The sequence below is a fragment of the Macaca nemestrina genome, chromosome 1 (genome assembly GCF_043159975.1).
Source record: "Macaca nemestrina isolate mMacNem1 chromosome 1, mMacNem.hap1, whole genome shotgun sequence".
NCBI lineage: Eukaryota > Metazoa > Chordata > Mammalia > Primates > Cercopithecidae > Macaca > Macaca nemestrina.
This window is the reverse complement of record NC_092125.1, coordinates 123405557-123425885: the sequence shown is the minus strand read 5'-3', so window position 1 is coordinate 123425885 and position 20329 is coordinate 123405557. Positions and strand designations below refer to the sequence as shown.

The following is a 20329-nucleotide window of genomic DNA, read 5'->3' as shown; positions in this document are numbered from 1 at the left end:
TCGCCTGTGCTTGTTCCCTCTAAGCAGCTTATCCTGAATCTAGAAGAAATCTGCTTAGGCTTAAAAGATCTCTCAGTGGCCCCACCATCTCTGTTTCCCCCTGCGTAACCTCCTGGGCTCCTTAGAGTCTGGGTCCAGCTTACAGAGATGTGCTCCTTTAGTGCGTCCTTACGACTGTGCCACAGATCAGCTGGGGGAAAAGAAGGCACCTTAGCCTAGTGCGTCAATTCCCAGATCCCTTATGAGGGCTTGGAAGCCCAGCTCAGGCATCCAATCTTCTGCTACATAGACCCCACTTGCTCCAGCTACCCTACTTCTGTGGTACCAGTGGTTTCTTTTCCTAAGCCACATGTCTCAAATGTTCTTGTCTTGGTTTTATTTACAGCCATGATCAATTTCCCTGACAAACTGAGGTGCTTTTATTTTCTCAGCACAGACCAGTGATCTGCTGAGGAGCTCATCAAGTTGGTGAACCTTCCATCTGGCAGGGACTTTGAAGGTGGCTATTGAATAGAGAGCCAGGAAGGGACTGCTATACATAGACACTGTTCCTCCTCACTCAGGGCCCCCTGCTTCCAGAATTTTTACTGCAAACAAGAAGAAACCACTATACTTGGCAAAAACCAGTGGGACTATCTCTGGGACTGTTGGCACTGACTGTATATTGGGACTTGTGAGCCTATTGGTGAGGGAAGGTCCTGTTCTCTTCTGATTTCTTGGCTTAGGGTTCTCTGACTGCAGATTGGGTACAATGTGCAAGTCCAGGGTCCTTGAAGCCTAAAGGATGTGTTAGATTTGGTTAGATTTGGAAATGGGAGGGTTCATGGTGGCCCTTGCACTATTCCTCACTCAAGAGTAGAAAAACTCCGGAATAGCCTTGGCATTCTGGATCCCCTTGGGGTGGCTCTTTAGGCCCCATATTAACTCAGCTCTAGATCTCCTGATCACCTAGCCTGAGACTGTGTAGAGGAGAGGAAAAATGACCTGCCACCCCTCCTTCCCATGGGGTGAGGTAGAACCCACTGACCCTTCAGGAAAGCAGGAAGGACCCCTGCCTTCTCTGGCTCATCTTCCCATCTCACTCACCCAGCAGTAGCAGCTTGACAGTCTTGGCTTCCTTATCAGCATCTTCCTGCAGCTTCTTTTCTAGCTCCTTGGACCTCTTGGCCAGTTCTTTGTCCTCAGCACTGGCTCCACTTCCCATCTTTGCCGTCTTGTCACCTTTTTCAGGCCCCTAAACCTTTCTCGTAAGGTTTCCTGTATGTGAGACGGAGAGAAGGAAAAGAGTTGGAATTGAGTATCCCAACTTGGCTCCCCTAAAAGCTGGTCTATACAAGGTCAGGTAAGAGAGCAGGCTGTAGGGTCTTGTACTCTGCCTACATTGACTGAGACTCCCTACTCCAACTGGAGACCTACTTCTTAGTCTGGGGATTGTAGCCTTTATATCTAGCAATGTGATAGGTCAAGCCAATTAAGAGCTTTGTCAGTATGGCAAGGGGTAAAGACTCAAATGTTTATGTAACTAGGGAAATGATCTGTTGGGTTCTGGGAGAAGGATAGGATGCACAACCACTTCCATCCTTTAAGGGGCTCATCCCCTGAAAGTCTCTTGCTTCCTTGGATTTATTTGCATCATAGAGCTAGAGATTACGGGCATATAGGTAGGAAGCATTCCTTATGTTGAGTCTCCAGATTATGAGGTCTTGGTTTCAAGGGCTTCAGGGTATCAAAGCATACTCGTTTACCATAGGCTGGTCCTGGCAAGGAAATTTGTTTTGGGTGGTGCCCTTCTTTGGGAAGATTAGGAATGTTTCAGGTCCCACAGTGGCTGCTGCTCCAGGAAGCTACTAGCATTGCTCCTTTGTACTGGCCCCTCTCTTTGTACTTCTGTTATTGGCACTTATCATTTCATATTGTATGTCATTTTACAAATCTTTTCCCTCACTGCATTTCTCCCCCTGGAGCTCAATGGACCAAATCTGACTCATCTTTGAACCTCTCAGAACCTGTAGTTTGTTCGTGGATCAAAAGGTTTGGTGAATGAATAAATGTAGAAAAAGGGTGTATGGTGAAGAGAATGGGGTTGCTTCCCTTCGGCCCACTAAAGCCAGCTGAGTCCCAGCTTCACTTCATAAGTGAACTTTGCTGGTATTCAGTGTGGGATTTGTGCTGCCTCACACAACAAACTCTGCTTCTTTGGGAAATTGGACTCCAGACTCTGGCTTCTCAAAGGTCGGGGCAGCTCTCTCTCCCTCTGGCTCTCATCCCAGCTGCCCTTTCCTGGGGGAAAAATGAGGGTGCGGTCTAGTAACTGCCTCACAGACATTGAGGACTCCACAGGTTGTACTCCTCTATGCCAGTTATTTCAGTTGACTTAAATGAGTCTTGCTGGTGGAGCCTCCTCGGGTGGAGATGTTTTAGAATTTTGCTGCCCAAAATGCGGATCAAGAGCCAGCAACATCAGATCACCCAGAAGCTCATTAGACATGCAGAATCTCAGGCTTTAACCCAGAACTTCTGATTCGGAATCCGCATTTTAACAAGATCTCAGGTGACTCTAAAGACATTAAAGATTGGGAAGCACTGCCCTCGGGAACTGTTTTCCCCTCAACTTACCTAATCCTAAGAATCAGCTGGGTTGCTGGTTTCTGTGTGTCCTCAAGTCTTAGGTGCCACTGACTAGAAGATCACCCTGCTTTCTGAGATGTTAAAATAGTGTACAAGTTTTTAAAGGGTATGTTAGAATCAAACTCCAGAGCCAGAGAAAATATTTTAAGCTAATACAGGTAGTTATTACGCCTGTGAAGTTTGAAAAACCCTGCCCTGAAACAGTTCTCAACTTTTAGTGTACAGTAGCATTTACCTGGAGTGCTTTTTAAAAAATACTGATTAAATTGGTCTGGAGTGCAGTCCAGGCACAAGAATTTAAAAACATCCCCAGCTGATTCTAGCGTACAGCCAAGGTGGAGAACTGAGCTCGAAGGATGTAATTTGCTCTTTCATTTGAGAGCTGGACTTGTGCAGCAGTGGCCAGTTGGGACTGGGATGGTCAGGAGTAGAATCTAGGTCTCCCCGCCTATCAGGTACCCTGAGCCATAGCTAATTACCTTCCTCCTTCACACCACCTTTCAGCGACTGTACGGGCTGATGGAGAAATAGGCAGCTGCTGAGGGGCTTTCCGTGGTAGCCATGTTTTCCCATCAAATTGGCAAGTGCTTATTGACCTAAGGGAAAACAGGAGAGTCTCTTTGAAGTTGTGACTATCTTGGAATCTTCATTATAAGGTTTCAGTAATTATACCCCACTGCCAGACGTGCTGTAGCCTACCCACAGTAACTCAGTACTCACAGTAACTCACACTGAGGCCAGAGCTATGCTGAAGGCTACACTGTTCAAGGGGCTGCCTGGAACTATTAATAATTATTATGTTATAGTTATTATAATAACTACTGAACAATGTAAGTGGCTCATAACAGTTAATTCTCACAATAACTGCTATCGTCCCCAATTTACAGACTAGATTAACAGAGACTTGAGAGTTAAGTAACTCATTTAAAGTTGGCTGGGCACAGTGGCTCATGCCTGTAACCCCAGCACTTTGGGAGGCTGAGGTGGGCGGATCACCTGAGGTCAGGAGTTCCTAGCCAACACGGTGAAACCCTGTATCTACTAAAACTACAAAAATTAGGCCAGGAGTGGTGGCTCATGCCTGTAATCCCAACACTTTGGGAGGCCGAAACGGGCAGATCATCTGAGGTCAGGAGTTTGAGACAGCCTAGTCAACATGGTGAAACCCTATCCCTACTTTAAAAAAAAAATACAAAAATTAGCCGGGCATGGTGGCAGGCACCTGTAATCCCAGCTACTTGGGAGGGTGAGGCAGGAGAATCACTTGAACCCAGGAGGCACTGCACTCCAGCCTGGATGACAGAACAAGATTCTGTCTCAAAAAAAAAAAAAAAAAAAAACCCAGCATGGTGGCATACATCCAGCTGCTTGGGAGATAGAGGCACGAGAATCGCTTGAACCCGGGAGGCGGAGGTTGCAGTGAGCCGAGATTGCACCACTGCACTCCAGCCTGGGCGACAGAGTGAGACTCTGTTTCAAAAACAAAAAAACGAAGTTATATGTCCTAGTGAACAGACAAACCAGTGATCATTCTTTCTATTACTCCCACATAAGTAGCCAGAGAGAGAAAGCATGGGCAAATGCATGAACTCGATAACAGCAGCCCTTGTTAAAGGAACCACTAACTTGTTTCACACACAGGGAAAGTGGGCTCGTTCCTTTTTCTACTGCTACCTCTGCAAACTTCTGTGCTGCTTCTGCTTTGTTCCCTAACCTACTGGGTGGAAGTTCCCCATTCTCGCTGGAAAGCTGAGAGAGGGAACTGCTAGCCCTCGCCTGGCCTGAGAACACAGATCCATTACTGTGCATACATCATCTTGATGCCCGTGACCTCCTGCCTCTGCCTCTGTTGTCAACTCTGTGCCTTTGTTGTAGCTGTTCCACTTTATGATCACATTTAGGGACAGTTTCCTGATGAAGTAAGTAAGGTATGTAGTGCTATTTCCATTTTTGAGGTGAGTGAACTGAAGTACAGAAAAGTGATCCTCACATTAATAAGCAAGGTAGTATCAGAAGCCAAGCCAGAGCTCAGTTGTTTTGATTCACAGCCCTTTATAACCATATCATCTTGGATGAAAAGTAAATCACTGTTTCTCAGTGATTTGGGCATGTTTCCTGAGTTAAGGGATCTGTCTGACATCCGTGGTAAGCTTTGTCTTAAGTGAACTGTGGGTAAAGACTTGTCCCAGATGGAGTGGGAGGATATGAAGGATGAGAACTACCTTCAGGACCTTCCAGTCCATAGGCAGAGGTGGGGGAAATTCACAGAGAAACAAATTAGTGAAAGGGATACTGCAGTAGTGCTGGGAAATTCAGAGCTGTTTAAGACCTAGCATTCACCCCTGGTAGGAAAGGCAATTAAACACACAGCTGACTGTCTGACAAGTTCTATGGCAGAAGAAAGAAAAGGGTGATTGTGAAATGAACAGACTTTCCACAGAGAAGCAGAACAACAGTGGAAATGGGAGATTAGTGTTTTGGGGAAAGGAAAGAGCATGAGAAAACAGGTAGAGGTACAAGGTACAAGGTGTGCTCAGAGAAGACCTGGACTTTGATGTGACTGGACTGGAGAGAAAGGTGCATGGAGTGGAGGGCTGGGAGGTGAAGATAAGGACAAGAAAGGGAAATTGGAGCCAGCCAGTGAAGCGCCTTCAATGGCAAGGGGTTTGGCTAAAATCCACTGGGGTCTTATAAACAAGTACAGATGGAAACAGCTGCATGGTGCTATAAACACAATGCTGGGTGACTGAGGTGGGGGGTAGAGGGAGCTGGCTGCTAGGAGAAGCTAAGAAAGCAGAGCTGAACAGCTTGTTTCTAGAAGGGCCTAGGCATAAGGTATGGTTTGGGAAATTGCCCTGGCCAAGGACCTTTTTGGAGATGCAGATATTCTCTCCCAAGTTTAGTATCTGTGAAGATTGTTCTGGCCTAGCTAGGGAGGCTGACATCACAGTGAGCTGAAGTCCAGAAGTAAAGAAAAGCAGTTCTTCAGAGAAACAGGAGTGCACCATCGTTAGGGAGCTGGGATTCCAGGAGGGTCAGTTAAGGAGCCATGTGGGGAACAGGCTAGGAGGGGAGGAAGCTGTGTTTGGAGCTAGGGAAGATCCCAGAGTCTCAAAAGCAATGTTAAGGCCTCAGTGTGAAAAAAGCCCAGGCCATAGGATGACTCAGGCCTTTATTTCCCAAGCTCTATTCTGCATAGACAATGAAACCTCACTGTGATTCTTGCTGGTATTGAGTGGGTGGAGGGACTGATGCTTAACTGTAATCAGGGCCGACTTCCTAGCAGCGACAATACACCAGATGACCTGGAAATAGGGGAGGGTTGTAGAGTGAGGGGTGTGTTGCAGATCGGACTAGGGGACTAGCATAAAGGGACTAATGAACTGGTTTGCCTGGGCTGGGTGGAGGGCAAGGATTGCCACCTATTGGCTGCTGAGGTAGGTAGGTCTGCATTAAGCAGGAGGCTCAAGAGGCCTGGCCCAATGCAAGATACTATCTTTAAAACTATGTCAACATTTGCATCTTATCAGAAGATACATGACATTCTATGTAGTTACATGGTGCTTGATTTTTGAGATTCATTTTATTCATTCTTGAGAGTCCATCAGCCTCAAAATCCCTAAGGGCCCCAAGACCAATTCAGTGGGCCACAAATGTAAACAGAATAGTTTAAGTCTGGGGTTAAGACCCAGGGAAGTCTGGGTTGGGGGGACTGTGGAGTCAATTATGGATTTTTACCAATTTTTGTTGATTTCTAGTCCCTTGATTATAAAAGTTATGGGTATGTATTATAATTTTCAAAATGCAAATAAATAAAATATAACCCATAATTCCACCACTACAGATAATCATTGGTAAACTTGTTGGTGTGTTTCTTTTCTACCCATGTATATCACATAAGTAGGACCATTCTGTATATAGTGTTTTGCATCCATTCTTTTACCTAACTTTATATTGTAAACATTTCCACATCATTAAACATTTCTCCAAGAACAATTTTTAATGGCTGTATTTCATGGTATGAATCTTCCATAAACATTCCCCTACTGTTGGGCCTTTAAAGTGTCTAACTTTCCTACGCAATACACATTGTGGTGCTGAGCAACTTTTTGCATACATATTTTTCTGGCAGCTTTTTTTAGAAAAACTCCAGAAAATTGATTACTGGGTCAAATAATAAGAACCTTTTTGAAACTTTTGATTATATATTACCAGATGGCTTTCAGAGAGATTATATCAGTGTTCAAGGCCACCAGTAATGTGTGTGCACACGTACGTGTGTGTGTGTCTCCCATCTCACTAACTATACCCTTGCCACCTGCATTAATGTTTGTTTTTTTGTTTTTTAGTCTTTGCTATTTTGATAGGTAAACCTGGTTATCTCTGTTCTCTTTTTAGTTCTATGGATTCTGTGTGAGGTGAAGAGGCCAAGTTTTTTTAAGTTTGTTCAGGGAACAGTAGACAGGGATCAATGGAAGTGGCACCAAATGCAGGTGGAGCACAGGGTTCAAAGTCCAGAATCCAGCGTGGGGAGAGAAGAGGCAGGCAGAGTTTGGGAAGGAACTCTGCTGTGGGGGTGGTGAGAACTGGGAGGAGCCAGACAAACAGCATTAGAACAACTGGGTTTGGGGGGCAAAGGCCTCCCACAAGAGGGAAAATAGGGAAGAGATTAATTCCTGCTAATGCATTTAATTATATTCAGTGAAGTCTTAGGGACTTCCCTCCACAAGTTCCCTTTAGGTCGGATTTTCTACCCCTTGGCAGTGGGGATGCTTGTTGGATAGGATGTCTGCAGACCCCAGAACGGCTGTAAGTGAATCAACCTGTGAGTGTCAATAGAGAACCAAGGCCAAGGCTAAAGCAATGGTAATAATAAAAAAGTGCTAACTACAGGCCAGGCACAGTTCTAAGCAGTTAACTTATATTAACTCATTCATCTTAACCACCATATAAAGCAGGTACTCTTACACTCATTTTACGGAAGAAACAGAAGCACAGAGAAGTTAGGTAACTTGCCCAGTATCAGTCAGGAAGTAGGTGAAATCTGGATTTGAACGCAGACATTCTGGCTAGAGTTAAAGCTCTTCACCACCAAATACAGAAATGTGGGAAGGGGAGCCAGAATTGCAGGGCACAGCCTCCTACCTACGCCGGCCGGAAGAAAACAGACGACCAGGTGAGATTGCAGGGGCAGGACTTCTGCTTAAAATGAATCCTGGGACGATAACAACAGCTACCTTTCATTGGGCCCTGACTTCGTGCCAGGCACTATGTAAAGGGACTTTACGTTTAATCTTCACAGTAACCCCTTTGAGTGAGGTACTGTCATTACCCCATCTTACGGATGAGGAAGCTGACGCACGAAACTGGCCCAAGATCAAGGGTCAGCTCAGGCCAGCCCTACCGCGGTGTGGCGGCTGCCCACGTGGCGCCCAGGAAGAGAAAAAAATGGCGAGGCGGGGTCGGCAGGCGGAGGCGGGGCCAGGCGGGGGCGGGGCCAAGGGCCGCAGAGCCTGGCGCGGAGCCGGCGAGATTTTCGTGGGGTCGCACCTGTTGCGTGACTCCCCCACAGTCCGGCCGCGGGAGTCCGACCCTGAATGCCCAGGGAGTGTTGCGAGAAACCTGGACGAGTTCCGGGTCCCGCTCCCTTGGGAGCACGTGGCCTACCCGTCTCTCGATTGCGATTGCGGGGTTGGGTGGTCGCGACACCGGGGTCGCCTTGAGGCCAGTCTGGCTGCCGAGATCTGCGGGAGTCCACCTCCGGCCAGCTGGCAATTTTGAAAGACTGCCTTACTTTCCCCATCTCAGTGCCAGGGCAGGGGCCCTTGGAGTGACTTGGCCGGAGTCTGGGGCCCGACCACCCTGCCCTCTCTCAGGACCCGGGCTTTCTGCTGTGCAGACCCTCGTGGGCAGCCTCCCCTCGGAACTCGGACACCATGGCTTCAGGTGAGTGTGTGTACGTGTGTTGGAGGGAGGGTCTCTGGGACAGAGAAGTGCTGTGGCCAGGGTGACAAGAGGGTGGGAGTCACAGCACAGCAGCAGGACGTAGGGAAGGCGGTCAGCTCTTCCTACGAGGGCCTGGGGAGCAGAGCCAGAGTGTGCAGAGCCAGAGGAAAAATCCGAAGAGGCTAGGGTCTCTGTCCCAGACCCCCAGACAAGGGGGTCTCCTGGCCTTCCTGCCTTCCTAGGAGGTAGCTATTTGGCGACGGTGGAATTTTCCCAAGACAGGCCCCTCCCTCCTGGGCTGGGATTCTCGGTTCTTCCCCCTCCTCCCAGAGCTGAGCTACCCCCGGAGCTGAGGGTCAGATGTGGAAGGAAAGTGGGTGCTGGGTTTTCACGGAGTATGCCAGCCCTGCCCCGGGAGGACTGTGTTTGAGCTTGGACTCACTCGCTGCTGAATTCCTATTTGTTATTCTTTTTTCTTCCAGACTAGCTGGAAGGACCAGCTAGCCTGGACTTTGGCTTCTTTGCCCTGGAGCCCTGGCATAATGGGGTGAGGGCTCTTGGTGGGTTAGTGGAGAGCTGGGGGCTGGCCCTTCCCCATCTTCTTTTCTACCCACTCCCTCCCCCGCCCCCCGCCAAGCCCAGCCACCATCAGTCACGTCACTCCTGGGACTGAGGAGGGAGGGGAGGGATAGGGGGCAGAGATGGAGGCCCCACTCCCCGAGGTTGCCTAGACAACATGAGAAATCGTGGCCGGGGCCTCTTCCGCCTGCGGAGCCGCTGCTTCCTGCATCAGTCACTCCCGCTGGGGGCGGGGCGGAGGAAGGGGTTGGATGTGGCAGAGCCAGGCCCCAGCCGGTGCCGCTCAGACTCCCCCGCTGTCGCCGCCGTGGTCCCAGCCATGGCATCCTATCCATCTGGCTCTGGCAAGCCCAAGGCCAAATATCCCTTTAAGAAGCGGGCCAGCCTGCAGGCCTCCACTGCAGCTCCAGGTGAGTGTGTGCTTCCTGGCCTCAGGATAGATGCTGGGCTCTGTCTTGCCACCTCTCGCCCAAGCTGCTGGTCCCCTCAGAGGAGGCCACCTCCTCTGGCATCCTCTCTGTGGTGGTGCCTCTTAACCTCAGTCCCAGGGACAGCCGGCTTGGAAGGTGGGGTGAGGGGTGGCCGGGGGTGGGGGTGGATCTGAGTATCTGTGCCAGGGATGCTGTCCTCTGTCACAAGGAGTGGGCATGGTGTGGGTGCAGCAAGAGGTGTGTGTGCACACGTGTCAGCGTGTGCATGTGCTAAGACTGCATGTGGAGCATGTGTGAATGGAGTGGGGGTGTGTGGGACTGTTTTGTGGACTGGCCACTCTGACTGGTGCCTGTGCCTTTACCAGGCAGGCTCAGGCTATTCTGTGACTAGTTCCACTTTTTAGGACCCCACATCTAGATCCCCCTCACTGGGGGTCTGACATCTGGGCACAACCATTGTTGGCTGGCATCCCACAACTGGGGGCTTGACTGTATCTATCGTTTGCTATTTGCTCGTTCCTTGTCTATGTCATGAGCCTCCTTAGGAGTATGGGGCGTCCTTGGTCAGGTCCGTGCAGGCTTCAGACTGGGGCTGCTGCCCGCACTGCGTGTGCTCCTGCACCCTTTGGTTCGTCTCTCACTCTAGTAAGCATCTCTGCATCATTTGGAGCAGGCAGCGAGGTGCAGCAGCGCCTGTCTCAGTGAGGGCTTGGCTGCCTGGCTCTGTGCTTGCAGAGGGCTGTCTGCCTACTGTCTGCTCCCAGGCCTTGTGGCTAAGGAAAGACCCACCCTGACTTTGATGACCAGATCATGCTGACTGCCCCCCACCCTTGCAGCTGTCTGTAGCCATAGCCCTACTATCAACCTCCTATATTTTCTTGTTTCATTGAAGATGCCTAGTGCTAGGTCTGTACTGCCCTGAGGGTGTTCTCTGTGCCCAGGTCTGTGCCATCCAGAAAGGGTGTCCCCTGGGTAGGGCCCTCCCTGGCCCTGTTTGGTTCAGCAATAGGGCAACTGATACAGATCTAGCCCAGAACTGGATACCCTTCAGTGGTCAGATGGTAAGAGCATCTGACACTTGTGGGGTCAAAGCCGTGGACACCCCTGTGCCTACTGAGGCAGTCCTGGCAGTGTGTGAGGGGCTCCTGGTCGAGAGGGGAGATGGGGTGCTCAGAATCTCAGAGTTGGTGGGAGTGGCTCTGGAGCAGCCCACTCTGGCTTTTGCTTGACTTCTCTGTAAGTGTGGGTGTATGTGTGTGGTGCTGGCCCCTAGAGAAAGGACCAGTAGGCAGCTGAGTCTTCTAGGCCTGGCCTCTGAGAACGTAGAGGTTACTGCCTGTGTGTCACCTTCAGTGAGCCTGTGGCAGCCCTGGAGAGTGGCCTGGCAGGCTGGGGGGATGGCGTTGGCTGTTGGAATCTGTCCTGCTCACCCCAGAACTGCTGTAGAGCCCCAGACCCCTGTGCTAGGAGAGGGGGTTGAGATTTGGGCCTTTGACTCAACTCCTGCTAACCCAATATGAACTAGCCATGGAGGTCTGTGGTCGGCCTCCCCTAGATGGAGTTAGAAGTGGTCTGGGGCCATATGTAGGGAGGAGGTGTGTAGAATCAGGGTTCTTGGGCAAGAAAAGGTCTTACACTCTGGGGGTGAGGCAGGGTCCCCTCTTTTCTTCCTCTTTCTACTTTGTCCTTTTCCAAGAAAGAGATAGTCACCCCATCTCCACCCCTGCCAAGTTCACTTCACTGCCCTTTACTGGCCTATTGCCTTCACCCTGCACTGGGCCCAGAGAACCTCCCACTGTCCTCAGTGGGCAGGGCTACAAGTAGGATGTATTTTGAAGGTCCCAGGAGTTCATAATTGCAGGCCTCGCCTCAACACAGAGCCTGGTGTTTTGCAGAACACTTGCAGAGCCATTATCTCTGTGAGCCTTATGGCAGTTGTGGCTAGGCAGGGAAGGGAGCACTTACCGCCCCACTTGTAGATGAGGACCCAAAGCCTTCCATGGTAGGTAGAGACATGCCTGGAAGCAGGAACAGAATCAGACCCATGTCCTCCAAATTCTAGCTCCCTTTCTCCCAAACTTATTCTGGACAGTTTGTCCCGTCCCTGATGATAGGCTTGGATCAGGGATTGCAAGTCTAGGGGCCTGTGAACCAGTCCCCTGAGCAGCTGGGCAGCGGGGAAGCCTCAGTGACTGGCCCCTACCTAGACTGGGCCAGTTCCTCAGCTGCCAGTTAGCTTCTTCCCTAGCAAAGGCCCTGTCTCTCCTAAGGGACCCCATAGTCAGGGCCCAGAGGACAGTGGTGAGTACCAAGGCCACTGCCAGGGGAGGCTGACCTGGGGCTGTGGGTGTGGAGATGAGGAGAGCTGTTCCCTTCCTTTTTCTCCCCTCTTACTCTTTGGCCAGCCAGGCCCTGTCCACTGACTGTCCCCTAGGGCAGTGGATTTTAAGGAGGCTTGGCTCCTCCCTGCCGGCCTGCCCTGCCCAAATCAGCCTACCCTGCTACTCCCCCTTAGGAGCCTCACATCTGGCTGGGTCCTCCCTGGCACTGTAGAGGCCCTCTTCAGTTCTGGAGCTCATCTTATCTCCCAACTCTGATGCTCCTTTCCTTGGTTTCTGGGCTCCCTTGAACTCCCCTAGCTCTGTGCTCACGGCCATCTCAGGGTCTCCCCTGCTTGCAGCTGCACTTGGTACAGCCTGTGCCAGCCCCTGAGGGACTGGCTGCAGCTTCACTGGCAAACAGGCGGGCAAGGGGCACAGGGCTGCTGGCTGGAGCTGCCTGCACTCTGCAGGTAGGGTTCAGGCAGGGCCCAGGGTGTGCAGGGGACGGGGTCTTGGATCTGGGGAAGGCCCCTCCCTCTTCCCTTCGTCCAGCTTTGGGACCAGTCCTGGAGTATTGGGAAATGGGTGCAGAGACTTTAAGGCCGGCTACCCAGGCAGATCCTGTAATCCTTCCCTAAGCCAGGGTGGAGGGTGCTGGATGGGAGCACTCCTTACAGCCGGCTGAGAGAGGCAGTTTGGGTGTGGAAAGCTTCCCACTGAGGAGCTGGGGCTGCTGAGCCCAGGGAGGGTCCTTCGGGGTAGGCTGGAAGCCTTGGCAGCCCCCATAGATCGGCGGCTTTACGGCCCTCTGGTGCCATCCTCCGGGTGGCACAGATGAAAAGTCTAGTCTTGATGGAGAAAGACCCCTGGCTTCTGACACTCCATTCCCCAGGGCCCTCTGTGGTGCCCCCAGCCCAGATCCTGGAGCCTGAGTGACATAGACTGTTTGTGGCAGCTCCTTTTAGAGGGACAGGCCAGGCCACATTTTGGCAGCCGTGGGGCCCTGGGGGAGAGGGCAGGCCTCCAGGGAGGAGGTAGGGTTCCCCTGCCAACCAGGCCTTCCACTTCCTCTCCTCTTCCCTTGAGGGCTGGTCCCCAGGTCAGAGCTGAGCAGCAGCTGTGGCTTTTCTTGTGCTGCACAGGTCCAGGATGTCAGGCGCAGGGCCCTGCCCCTTTGACTGGAGAATCTGCTAGTCCAGGGGCGGGTCTGATCCTGGGTTGCCTGCCCTGGGAGCTGCAAGCTGGGGGTCCCTGGTGTGGCCGCCTGGTCCTTACCAAGCGCCTGGTGTGTGTCTCTGCGGGTGTCTGTGCGTACGTGCATGTGTGCGCACATGTACACGTGCACCTGCCTCTGGGAGGTAGTCATGTGGAGATTCTCATGGCCTGAGGGAGCAGGCTCTAGTCTGGGATTCGGTTCTCATTTGTGGAGGTAATGAATCTACTTGTTCTAGGGGCAGACTCAGAATCCCCATCCCGAGCCTGAAATGGTGAGGGGTCCTTGTGTTAGAGGTGAGGGTGAGCCCTTTGGGAGCCACACACACAGGCCTACTCCTCAGCTACTGAGGAGAGACTGCCCTCTTTCCCCACCCTGGGCTCTCTCGGGAGCTGGCCTAGTCAGGGCAGGGGCCCAGGGCTATCAGGGGTGCCCCTCCACCCTTTGACCCTGGCATCACTGTCTCTGCAGAGGCTCGGGGTGGTCTGGGGGCCCCTCCGCTGCAGTCTGCCCGATCCCTGCCGGGCCCCGCCCCCTGCCTCAAGCACTTCCCGCTCGACCTGCGCACGTCTATGGATGGCAAATGCAAGGAGATCGCCGAGGTATCACCTGGCACCACCCGCACCCTCACCCTGTGTCTCCATGCCCTGCCTCTGCTCCCCACACCCCTCACCTCAGCTGTCCCCTCACCTCACGCTTGGCTGTCTCCTGATCCTCAGCCTCTCCCAGGTACCCCTGGTCCTGCTGCCCTCACCCCACCCTTAGACTCTGTAGGAGAGTGTCCGAGGGCGGAGGGCCAGCCATGCTGACCTTCCTTCCCTCCCCCCAGGAGCTGTTCACCCGCTCGCTGGCCGAGAGTGAGCTCCGTAGTGCCCCGTATGAGTTCCCCGAGGAGAGCCCCATTGAACAGCTGGAGGAGCGGCGGCAGCGGCTGGAGCGGCAGATCAGCCAGGATGTCAAGTGAGCCCAGCAGGCAGCTGCTTAGTCTCCCTCCATACCCGTCCAGACCCTTTCAGAGCCCTTCTCTGCCTCTTTCCCTCGCGCCCTCCCTTGGGGTGCTGCACAGGGAGCCTAGAGTGGGCTTTGGAGTCGGGCTGCTGGGTTCTGTTCTGTCTTCTAGCCGCCGGTGTGGCTGGGCCATGTTGCTTAACTGCTTTCTCATCTCTAAAGTGGGTGAGAACAGCACAGGGTTCTGCAGCTCTGCCTTTGAGGATCACATGTGACAACATGTGCACAGCACCTAGTGTGGTGCTGGGACCTGGGAGCAAGGGCCGTCCCTCGTGATCTGCCTGACCTCTCACCCCTTTTGCCTCTAGGCTGGAGCCGGACATCCTGCTTCGGGCCAAGCAAGATTTCCTGAAGACAGACAGTGACTCGGACCTACAGTGAGGAGGGCAGAGGGGCACAGGGAATGCGGAGCTGGAGTCTGCCCTTCTGCCGGCTCCAAACCCCTCCCTTGAATGCACCCCCTGCAGGCTCTACAAGGAACAGGGTGAGGGGCAGGGTGACCGGAGCCTGCGGGAGCGTGATGTGCTGGAACGGGAGTTTCAGCGGGTCACCATCTCCGGGGAGGAGAAGTGTGGGGTGAGTATGGGGTGCACGTGGGGCAGGGCCTTGAATCTCCATCACCTATGTCTTAGTGGGTTCCCCCAACCTGGAGACCTGGGGGTGGGGGCTGGAGAGGGTGTTTCTCTTTCCAGCAGCTGGAGGGGCAGAGGGGCTGGCTGGGAGCCACTTGATGTGCTGGACCAGGGTGATCTGAGTATTCCTGGGGGCCAGGGCCTGTGGGAGGTGGGGATAGTTTGGGGTCTGAGATAAAGCCTCAGGGAGGAGGTCTCTGAGTCCGAGACTGAGGATGGTGATTGCATGTCCTCATCTTCAGGTGCCATTCACAGACCTGCTGGATGCAGCCAAGAGTGTGGTGCGGGCACTCTTCATCCGGGAGAAGTACATGGCCCTGTCCCTGCAGAGCTTCTGCCCCACCACCCGCCGCTACCTGCAGCAGCTGGCTGAAAAGCCTCTGGAGACCCGGACCTATGAGCAGGGCCCCGACACCCCTGTGTCTGCTGGTGGGACCCCCCATCTCTGCCCCACCCCATGTGCCCTAACCTCCTGGGCTTCCTCAGCCTAGTGCCTGGGCACCTCTGCCCTGCCTGCCTCTCCCTACACCCAGCCTCATTCCAACCTCTTGGTGTGCAGGGGTGGAGGTTGGGCAGGAGCTGTCTGACCTACTGGGTCTTCAACATCTCTTGCCGTCTGTGGGGACTTTGGGTTGGGCAGTGGGTGGCTTGGAAGAGCCCTGCTCTGACTTTACCCTCCTCACCCCTGCAGATGCCCCGGTGCACCCCCCTGCACTGGAGCAGCACCCGTACGAGCACTGTGAGCCAAGCACCATGCCTGGGGACCTGGGCTTGGGTCTGCGCATGGTGCGGGGTGTGGTGCACGTCTACACCCGAAGGGAACCTGACGAGCAGTAAGAGGGGTGTGGTGCGTGTTGGGGGGATGCAGCGTGGGAGGTTGCATTGGCTTGGGAGAGGCCACAGGGCTCAGCTTGCTCTCCTCACCCAAGCTCCCCTCCATGCCAGTTGCTCAGAGGTGGAGCTGCCATATCCTGACCTGCAGGAATTTGTGGCTGACGTCAATGTGCTGATGGCCCTGATTATCAATGGCCCCATGTGAGTCCCCTGCCATCCCAGACACTTAGCTTGCCTCCTAGCCCAGATTCTCCAGCCCCAGTTCTGCCCCAGACTCCCATCACCTGGTGATAGTCACCTTTCCTAGTTGCTGAGCCCTCGACTTGCCTGCAGTCTACTGGCCTCTTGGCAGCCTCCATCCTTACCCTCCCACCTGCTCCCTCTGATCTGCTACCCGAGCCCTCCCCAGGTGCCTCCCTTCAGGGCCTAAGTGTCTGCCTTGTTCTCCTCATGCCCAGAAAGTCATTCTGCTACCGCCGGCTGCAGTACCTGAGCTCCAAGTTCCAGATGCACGTGCTACTCAATGAGATGAAGGAACTGGCCGCTCAGAAGAAAGTGCCACACCGAGATTTCTACAACATCCGCAAGGTGGGCCCTGACCCCGTGACCCTCTCTGTGTCCCCATCCCACACCTCTGCCCAGCCTCCCATTCAAGGGCCAGGCCCCCCACAGAGCATCCAGTACAGAGGGTCCTTTCCCATCGCACTGCCCTGGGCCCCAGACCGTCCTGGCCTCTGGTGGATCAGCAGTGCCCTGTTCCACTCCAGGTGGACACCCACATCCATGCCTCGTCCTGCATGAACCAGAAGCATCTGCTGCGCTTCATCAAGCGGGCGATGAAACGGCACCTGGAGGAGATCGTGCATGTGGAGCAGGGCCGTGAACAGACGCTGCGGGAGGTCTTTGAGAGCATGAATCTCACAGCCTACGACCTGAGTGTGGACACGCTGGATGTGCATGCGGTCTGTGCCAGTGGTGTGGGCTGTGGGACTGAGTCAGTCAGGGGACCAGGAGTCAGGGGTGACCTGAGCCTTCCCACGTCCCCCAGGACAGGAACACTTTCCATCGCTTTGACAAGTTTAATGCCAAATACAACCCTATTGGGGAGTCCGTCCTCCGAGAGATCTTCATCAAGACGGACAACAGGGTATCTGGGAAGTACTTTGCTCACATCATTAAGGTAAGGAGGCCGCCTTCCCTGCCAAGCCTCGAGCCTGAGGATCTGGGGGCTTTTGGGGGATGAGACTCAAGGAAGGTGGGCAGATGACCCCCTGAAGAGCTCTGACTCAGCTCACCTCATGTCTAGGAGGTGATGTCAGACCTGGAGGAGAGCAAATACCAGAATGCAGAGCTGCGGCTCTCCATTTACGGGCGCTCGAGGGATGAGTGGGACAAGCTGGCGCGCTGGGCCGTCATGCACCGTGTGCACTCCCCCAACGTGCGCTGGCTGGTGCAGGTGCCCCGCCTCTTGTGAGTGTCCCTTGGAGTGGGAGGGGAACCTGTGAGGTCATGTTCAAGGGGTCAGGGCCTGCCTCCTGCCCTCCTAAGATGGCTGAGCCTCCCTTGTCCCTGCCAACCCCTCTGAGTGCAAAGAAGGGCTTCCTGGTCCCACCCATGGTCTGTCCAGCCTGGCCCACCTGGGTATCCTTGCTTTCCCAGTGTGGTTCAGATACGCCCCTATGCTCTTGGGCCGAGCTCTGACCCTTACTGGCCCGCTGGGTTTCCTCCCATTGGCCCTGACTTGCACATACCTGCATGTTATGTCTCGCCTGCAGTGATGTGTACCGTACCAAGGGCCAGCTGGCCAACTTCCAGGAGATGCTGGAGAACATCTTCCTGCCACTGTTCGAGGCCACTGTGCACCCTGCCAGCCACCCGGAGCTGCATCTGTTCTTGGAGCATGTGAGCAGGCAGCACAGGGCTGGGTATGGGGAGCACAGCCAGCTTCACGTCCAGCTGCAGCTCTGGGTCTGACCCCAGGGTTCTGTATTAGGTGGATGGTTTTGACAGTGTGGATGACGAGTCCAAGCCTGAGAACCATGTCTTCAACCTGGAGAGCCCCCTGCCTGAGGCGTGGGTGGAGGAGGACAACCCACCCTATGCCTACTACCTGTACTACACCTTTGCCAACATGGCCATGTTGAACCACCTGCGCAGGTGCCTGCACCACCCTGTGTCTGTTTGCTGTGCCGTCTCTTGCCCAACAAACTTCACTCTTGGCACCTTGGGCTGGGGCCACCAGACCTCTGACCCACCTGTTGCCTGGACTAGACGGGTTCTTTCTCTGCCCTTGGAGCTACATCTCTCACCCCTCACAGCCAGTAACCTACCCCTGTCCCCCTTATCCCAGGCCTGCATAGTTATCGGCTGGAGGACATATGCAGGCTGGGTTGGGAGGTCAGGGGCTCCAGTGAGCCCAGGTGATCCCAGGCTCAGGAGCTGACACTGTCTTCATGTCCCCCAGGCAGAGGGGCTTCCACACGTTTGTGCTGAGGCCACACTGTGGGGAGGCTGGACCCATCCACCACCTGGTGTCAGCCTTCATGCTGGCTGAGAACATTTCCCATGGGCTGCTTCTGCGCAAGGTCAGGATCTGCACGCCCAGCCTTCCCTCCCAATTGTTCACCTTCCTCTGAACCATTCGAGCCCCTTCAGTAACCAATCCTCCTCCCACCCAGCCCTCAGATTGGATTCTGCCTTCCCAATGTAACTACCCTTCCCCGCCCTAGCCTCCAGCCTGGGGCCCCAACTTGGATTTTGACTAATTCACCCTTTGCACATCAGGCCCAGCCTGGATTCTCCTCCCCCTTCCCTCTTCTGTGGCCTGGACCCCCAGAACCACTGTGCCCTGCCCAGCCCCGAGGCCACCTGACAGGCCCTCCCTCCCTGTTGCCTGCCCAGGCCCCCGTCCTGCAGTACCTGTACTACCTGGCCCAGATTGGCATCGCCATGTCCCCGCTCAGCAACAACAGCCTCTTCCTCAGCTACCACCGGAATCCGCTACCGGAGTACCTGTCCCGCGGCCTCATGGTCTCCCTGTCCACTGATGATCCCCTGCAGTTCCACTTCACCAAGGTCAGAGCCCAGCAGGCAGCCAGGCAGGCGGGCGGGTCCCAGGACGCTGGGGTCTTTCGGGGGGCGGGGAGGGGGGGCGGGTCTCTCGGGTTGGTGCTGCCCCCTGGTGGTAGAGCATAGCAGGCCAATTGGCAAGTCCTATGGAGTTGGGGGGTTGGGCGGATGGGGGGCGGGGGTGGGTAGGGCGGATGGGGGGCGGGGGTGGGTAGAGCGTGTGGGGAGGCGGGGGAAGGGAGGCAGGGGCAGCTAGCCAGGACGCACTCCTCTGAGGGAACCTGGCCCGTGCAGGAGCCGCTGATGGAGGAATACAGCATCGCCACCCAGGTGTGGAAGCTCAGCTCCTGCGATATGTGTGAGCTGGCCCGCAACAGCGTGCTCATGAGTGGCTTCTCGCACAAGGTACTACTACAGCGCCTGCCTGGACCTTGGCATGGCATCGCTCCTCCCCTCCTTTGCATTTGGAGTCCTGACCTGTCCCTGGGATGGCTTGGGGTGGGGCACGGCCCCTCAGCACTGGCTGCAGCCCTGCCCATTACCCCTGCTCCCTGCAGGTAAAGAGCCACTGGCTGGGACCCAACTATACCAAGGAAGGCCCTGAAGGGAATGACATCCGCCGGACCAACGTGCCAGACATCCGCGTGGGCTACCGCTACGAGACCCTGTGCCAGGAGCTGGCGCTCATCACGCAGGCAGTCCAGAGTGAGATGCTGGAGACCATTCCGGAGGAGGCGGGTATCACCATGAGCCCAGGGCCTCAGTGAGCCTGGTCCATGAAGTGCCCACCACATCGCAGCACTTTTACCACGTTTTGTCCTCAGACCCCTCCCATGCTGTGTGGTCTCTGCATGTCTCCGTTCTTGTCTGTCTGTGTCTTGCATGTCTCCGACCATGTCACTGTCCCTGAGCCGCCCAGTGAAAGCAAAGCCTGGGAATCTGCTCGTTGTTGTTTGGGCTCAGGTAGCACCTGACGGCCCAGGTATTGAGGGTCCCCCCTGCTGGTGGCCCTGTCCTGGGGTCCTCAGAAGCCTGACTGTCCTACGGGCTTCTCCAGTGTCCATAGGGGCTTGGGATGGTTGTGGGGGGCTGGCCCCTCTAGCCTTTCAGGTCCTTCCTGGACAAATCTAAGCCTTGGCCAGGGCTGGAGTTTAGGCCCCTGTCTTGTTCATGTAACCGAGGGGTAGGCGGGGGACCTGTACACCTCTGCTGTGGGCACGGGGCTGCTGAGGGTCTGTGGAACTCCAGCAGCTCCGCACTGGCTAGAGCTGGGCTGAGAGCTCAGTCACAGCCCTGGGCTTCCTGGCCTAAGTGGGTAGACGCAGGTGGCAGAGGTGCTGGACCACATCTCCGCCAAGTCACTGCCCAGCAGCCTTCTCCGTCCTGTCCCCAGCCCACGTGCTCCTTGGGTGTCAGCTTCCTGTGCCTCTGTGGGAGAGGGCAGCTGCCGTGTGTTATGTCTGGGGCCACGGTCACTGCAAGGTCCTGGATCTGCCACTCAACCCTGGGAGTGGTGTTCCCAGTGTGGCTCCCAGAGCTTTGACCAGATCCTGATCCCAGCTGGCCCCTGTGTTGTGTTCTGGACCGAGGCCTTTGCTGTGAACTGCAGTGTTTCATACGACCCATCTTTCCTAGTGCATGAGAAATAAAGATTATTTAATTAATGAA

General features: G+C 54.5%; 2 protein-coding genes across 13 annotated transcripts in view; one reads left to right on the top strand and one right to left on the bottom strand.

The window, feature by feature from the left end:
- Positions 1-8316, bottom strand: part of LOC105479270 (G protein subunit alpha transducin 2) — a 17065-nt gene extending 8749 nt beyond the window's left edge. Inside the window, exons 1-4 of one of the 8 annotated variants that reach the window (XM_024792053.2) lie at positions 8179-8316; positions 3126-3224; positions 2617-2699; positions 1087-1257 (exon numbers count right to left, since the gene is read on the bottom strand). In XM_024792053.2, the coding sequence (XP_024647821.1) occupies positions 1087-1204 (118 nt within the window). In that variant the 5' untranslated portion in view covers positions 1205-1257; positions 2617-2699; positions 3126-3224; positions 8179-8316. Of the gene's footprint in view, positions 1-1086; positions 1418-2616; positions 2899-3125; positions 3225-7596; positions 7613-7773; positions 7909-8178 lie in introns of those variants that run through there. The other 7 variants (XM_024792054.2, XM_024792051.2, XM_011737217.2 and 4 more) reach the window with 7 other exon arrangements.
- LOC105479271 (adenosine monophosphate deaminase 2) lies at positions 7815-20329 on the top strand. 5 transcript variants are annotated; one of them, XM_011737221.2, is made up of 19 exons: positions 8203-8574; positions 9057-9563; positions 13590-13720; positions 13948-14078; positions 14435-14503; positions 14594-14702; positions 15001-15187; positions 15450-15591; positions 15704-15793; positions 16051-16180; positions 16360-16554; positions 16641-16772; positions 16899-17062; positions 17368-17494; positions 17586-17749; positions 18057-18177; positions 18494-18667; positions 18956-19066; positions 19219-20329. In XM_011737221.2, exons 2-19 carry the CDS (start codon positions 9311-9313, stop codon positions 19426-19428), a joined length of 2640 nt encoding a protein of 879 aa, XP_011735523.1. In that variant the 5' UTR covers positions 8203-8574; positions 9057-9310; the 3' UTR covers positions 19429-20329. The 5 variants fall into 5 exon arrangements, with proteins under 5 accessions (XP_070954894.1, XP_011735525.1, XP_011735523.1 ...); XM_071098793.1 differs by lacking the exons at positions 9057-9563; positions 13590-13720 and adding an exon at positions 7815-7947 and having other exon boundaries at positions 8437-8574; XM_011737223.2 differs by lacking the exon at positions 9057-9563 and having other exon boundaries at positions 8127-8574.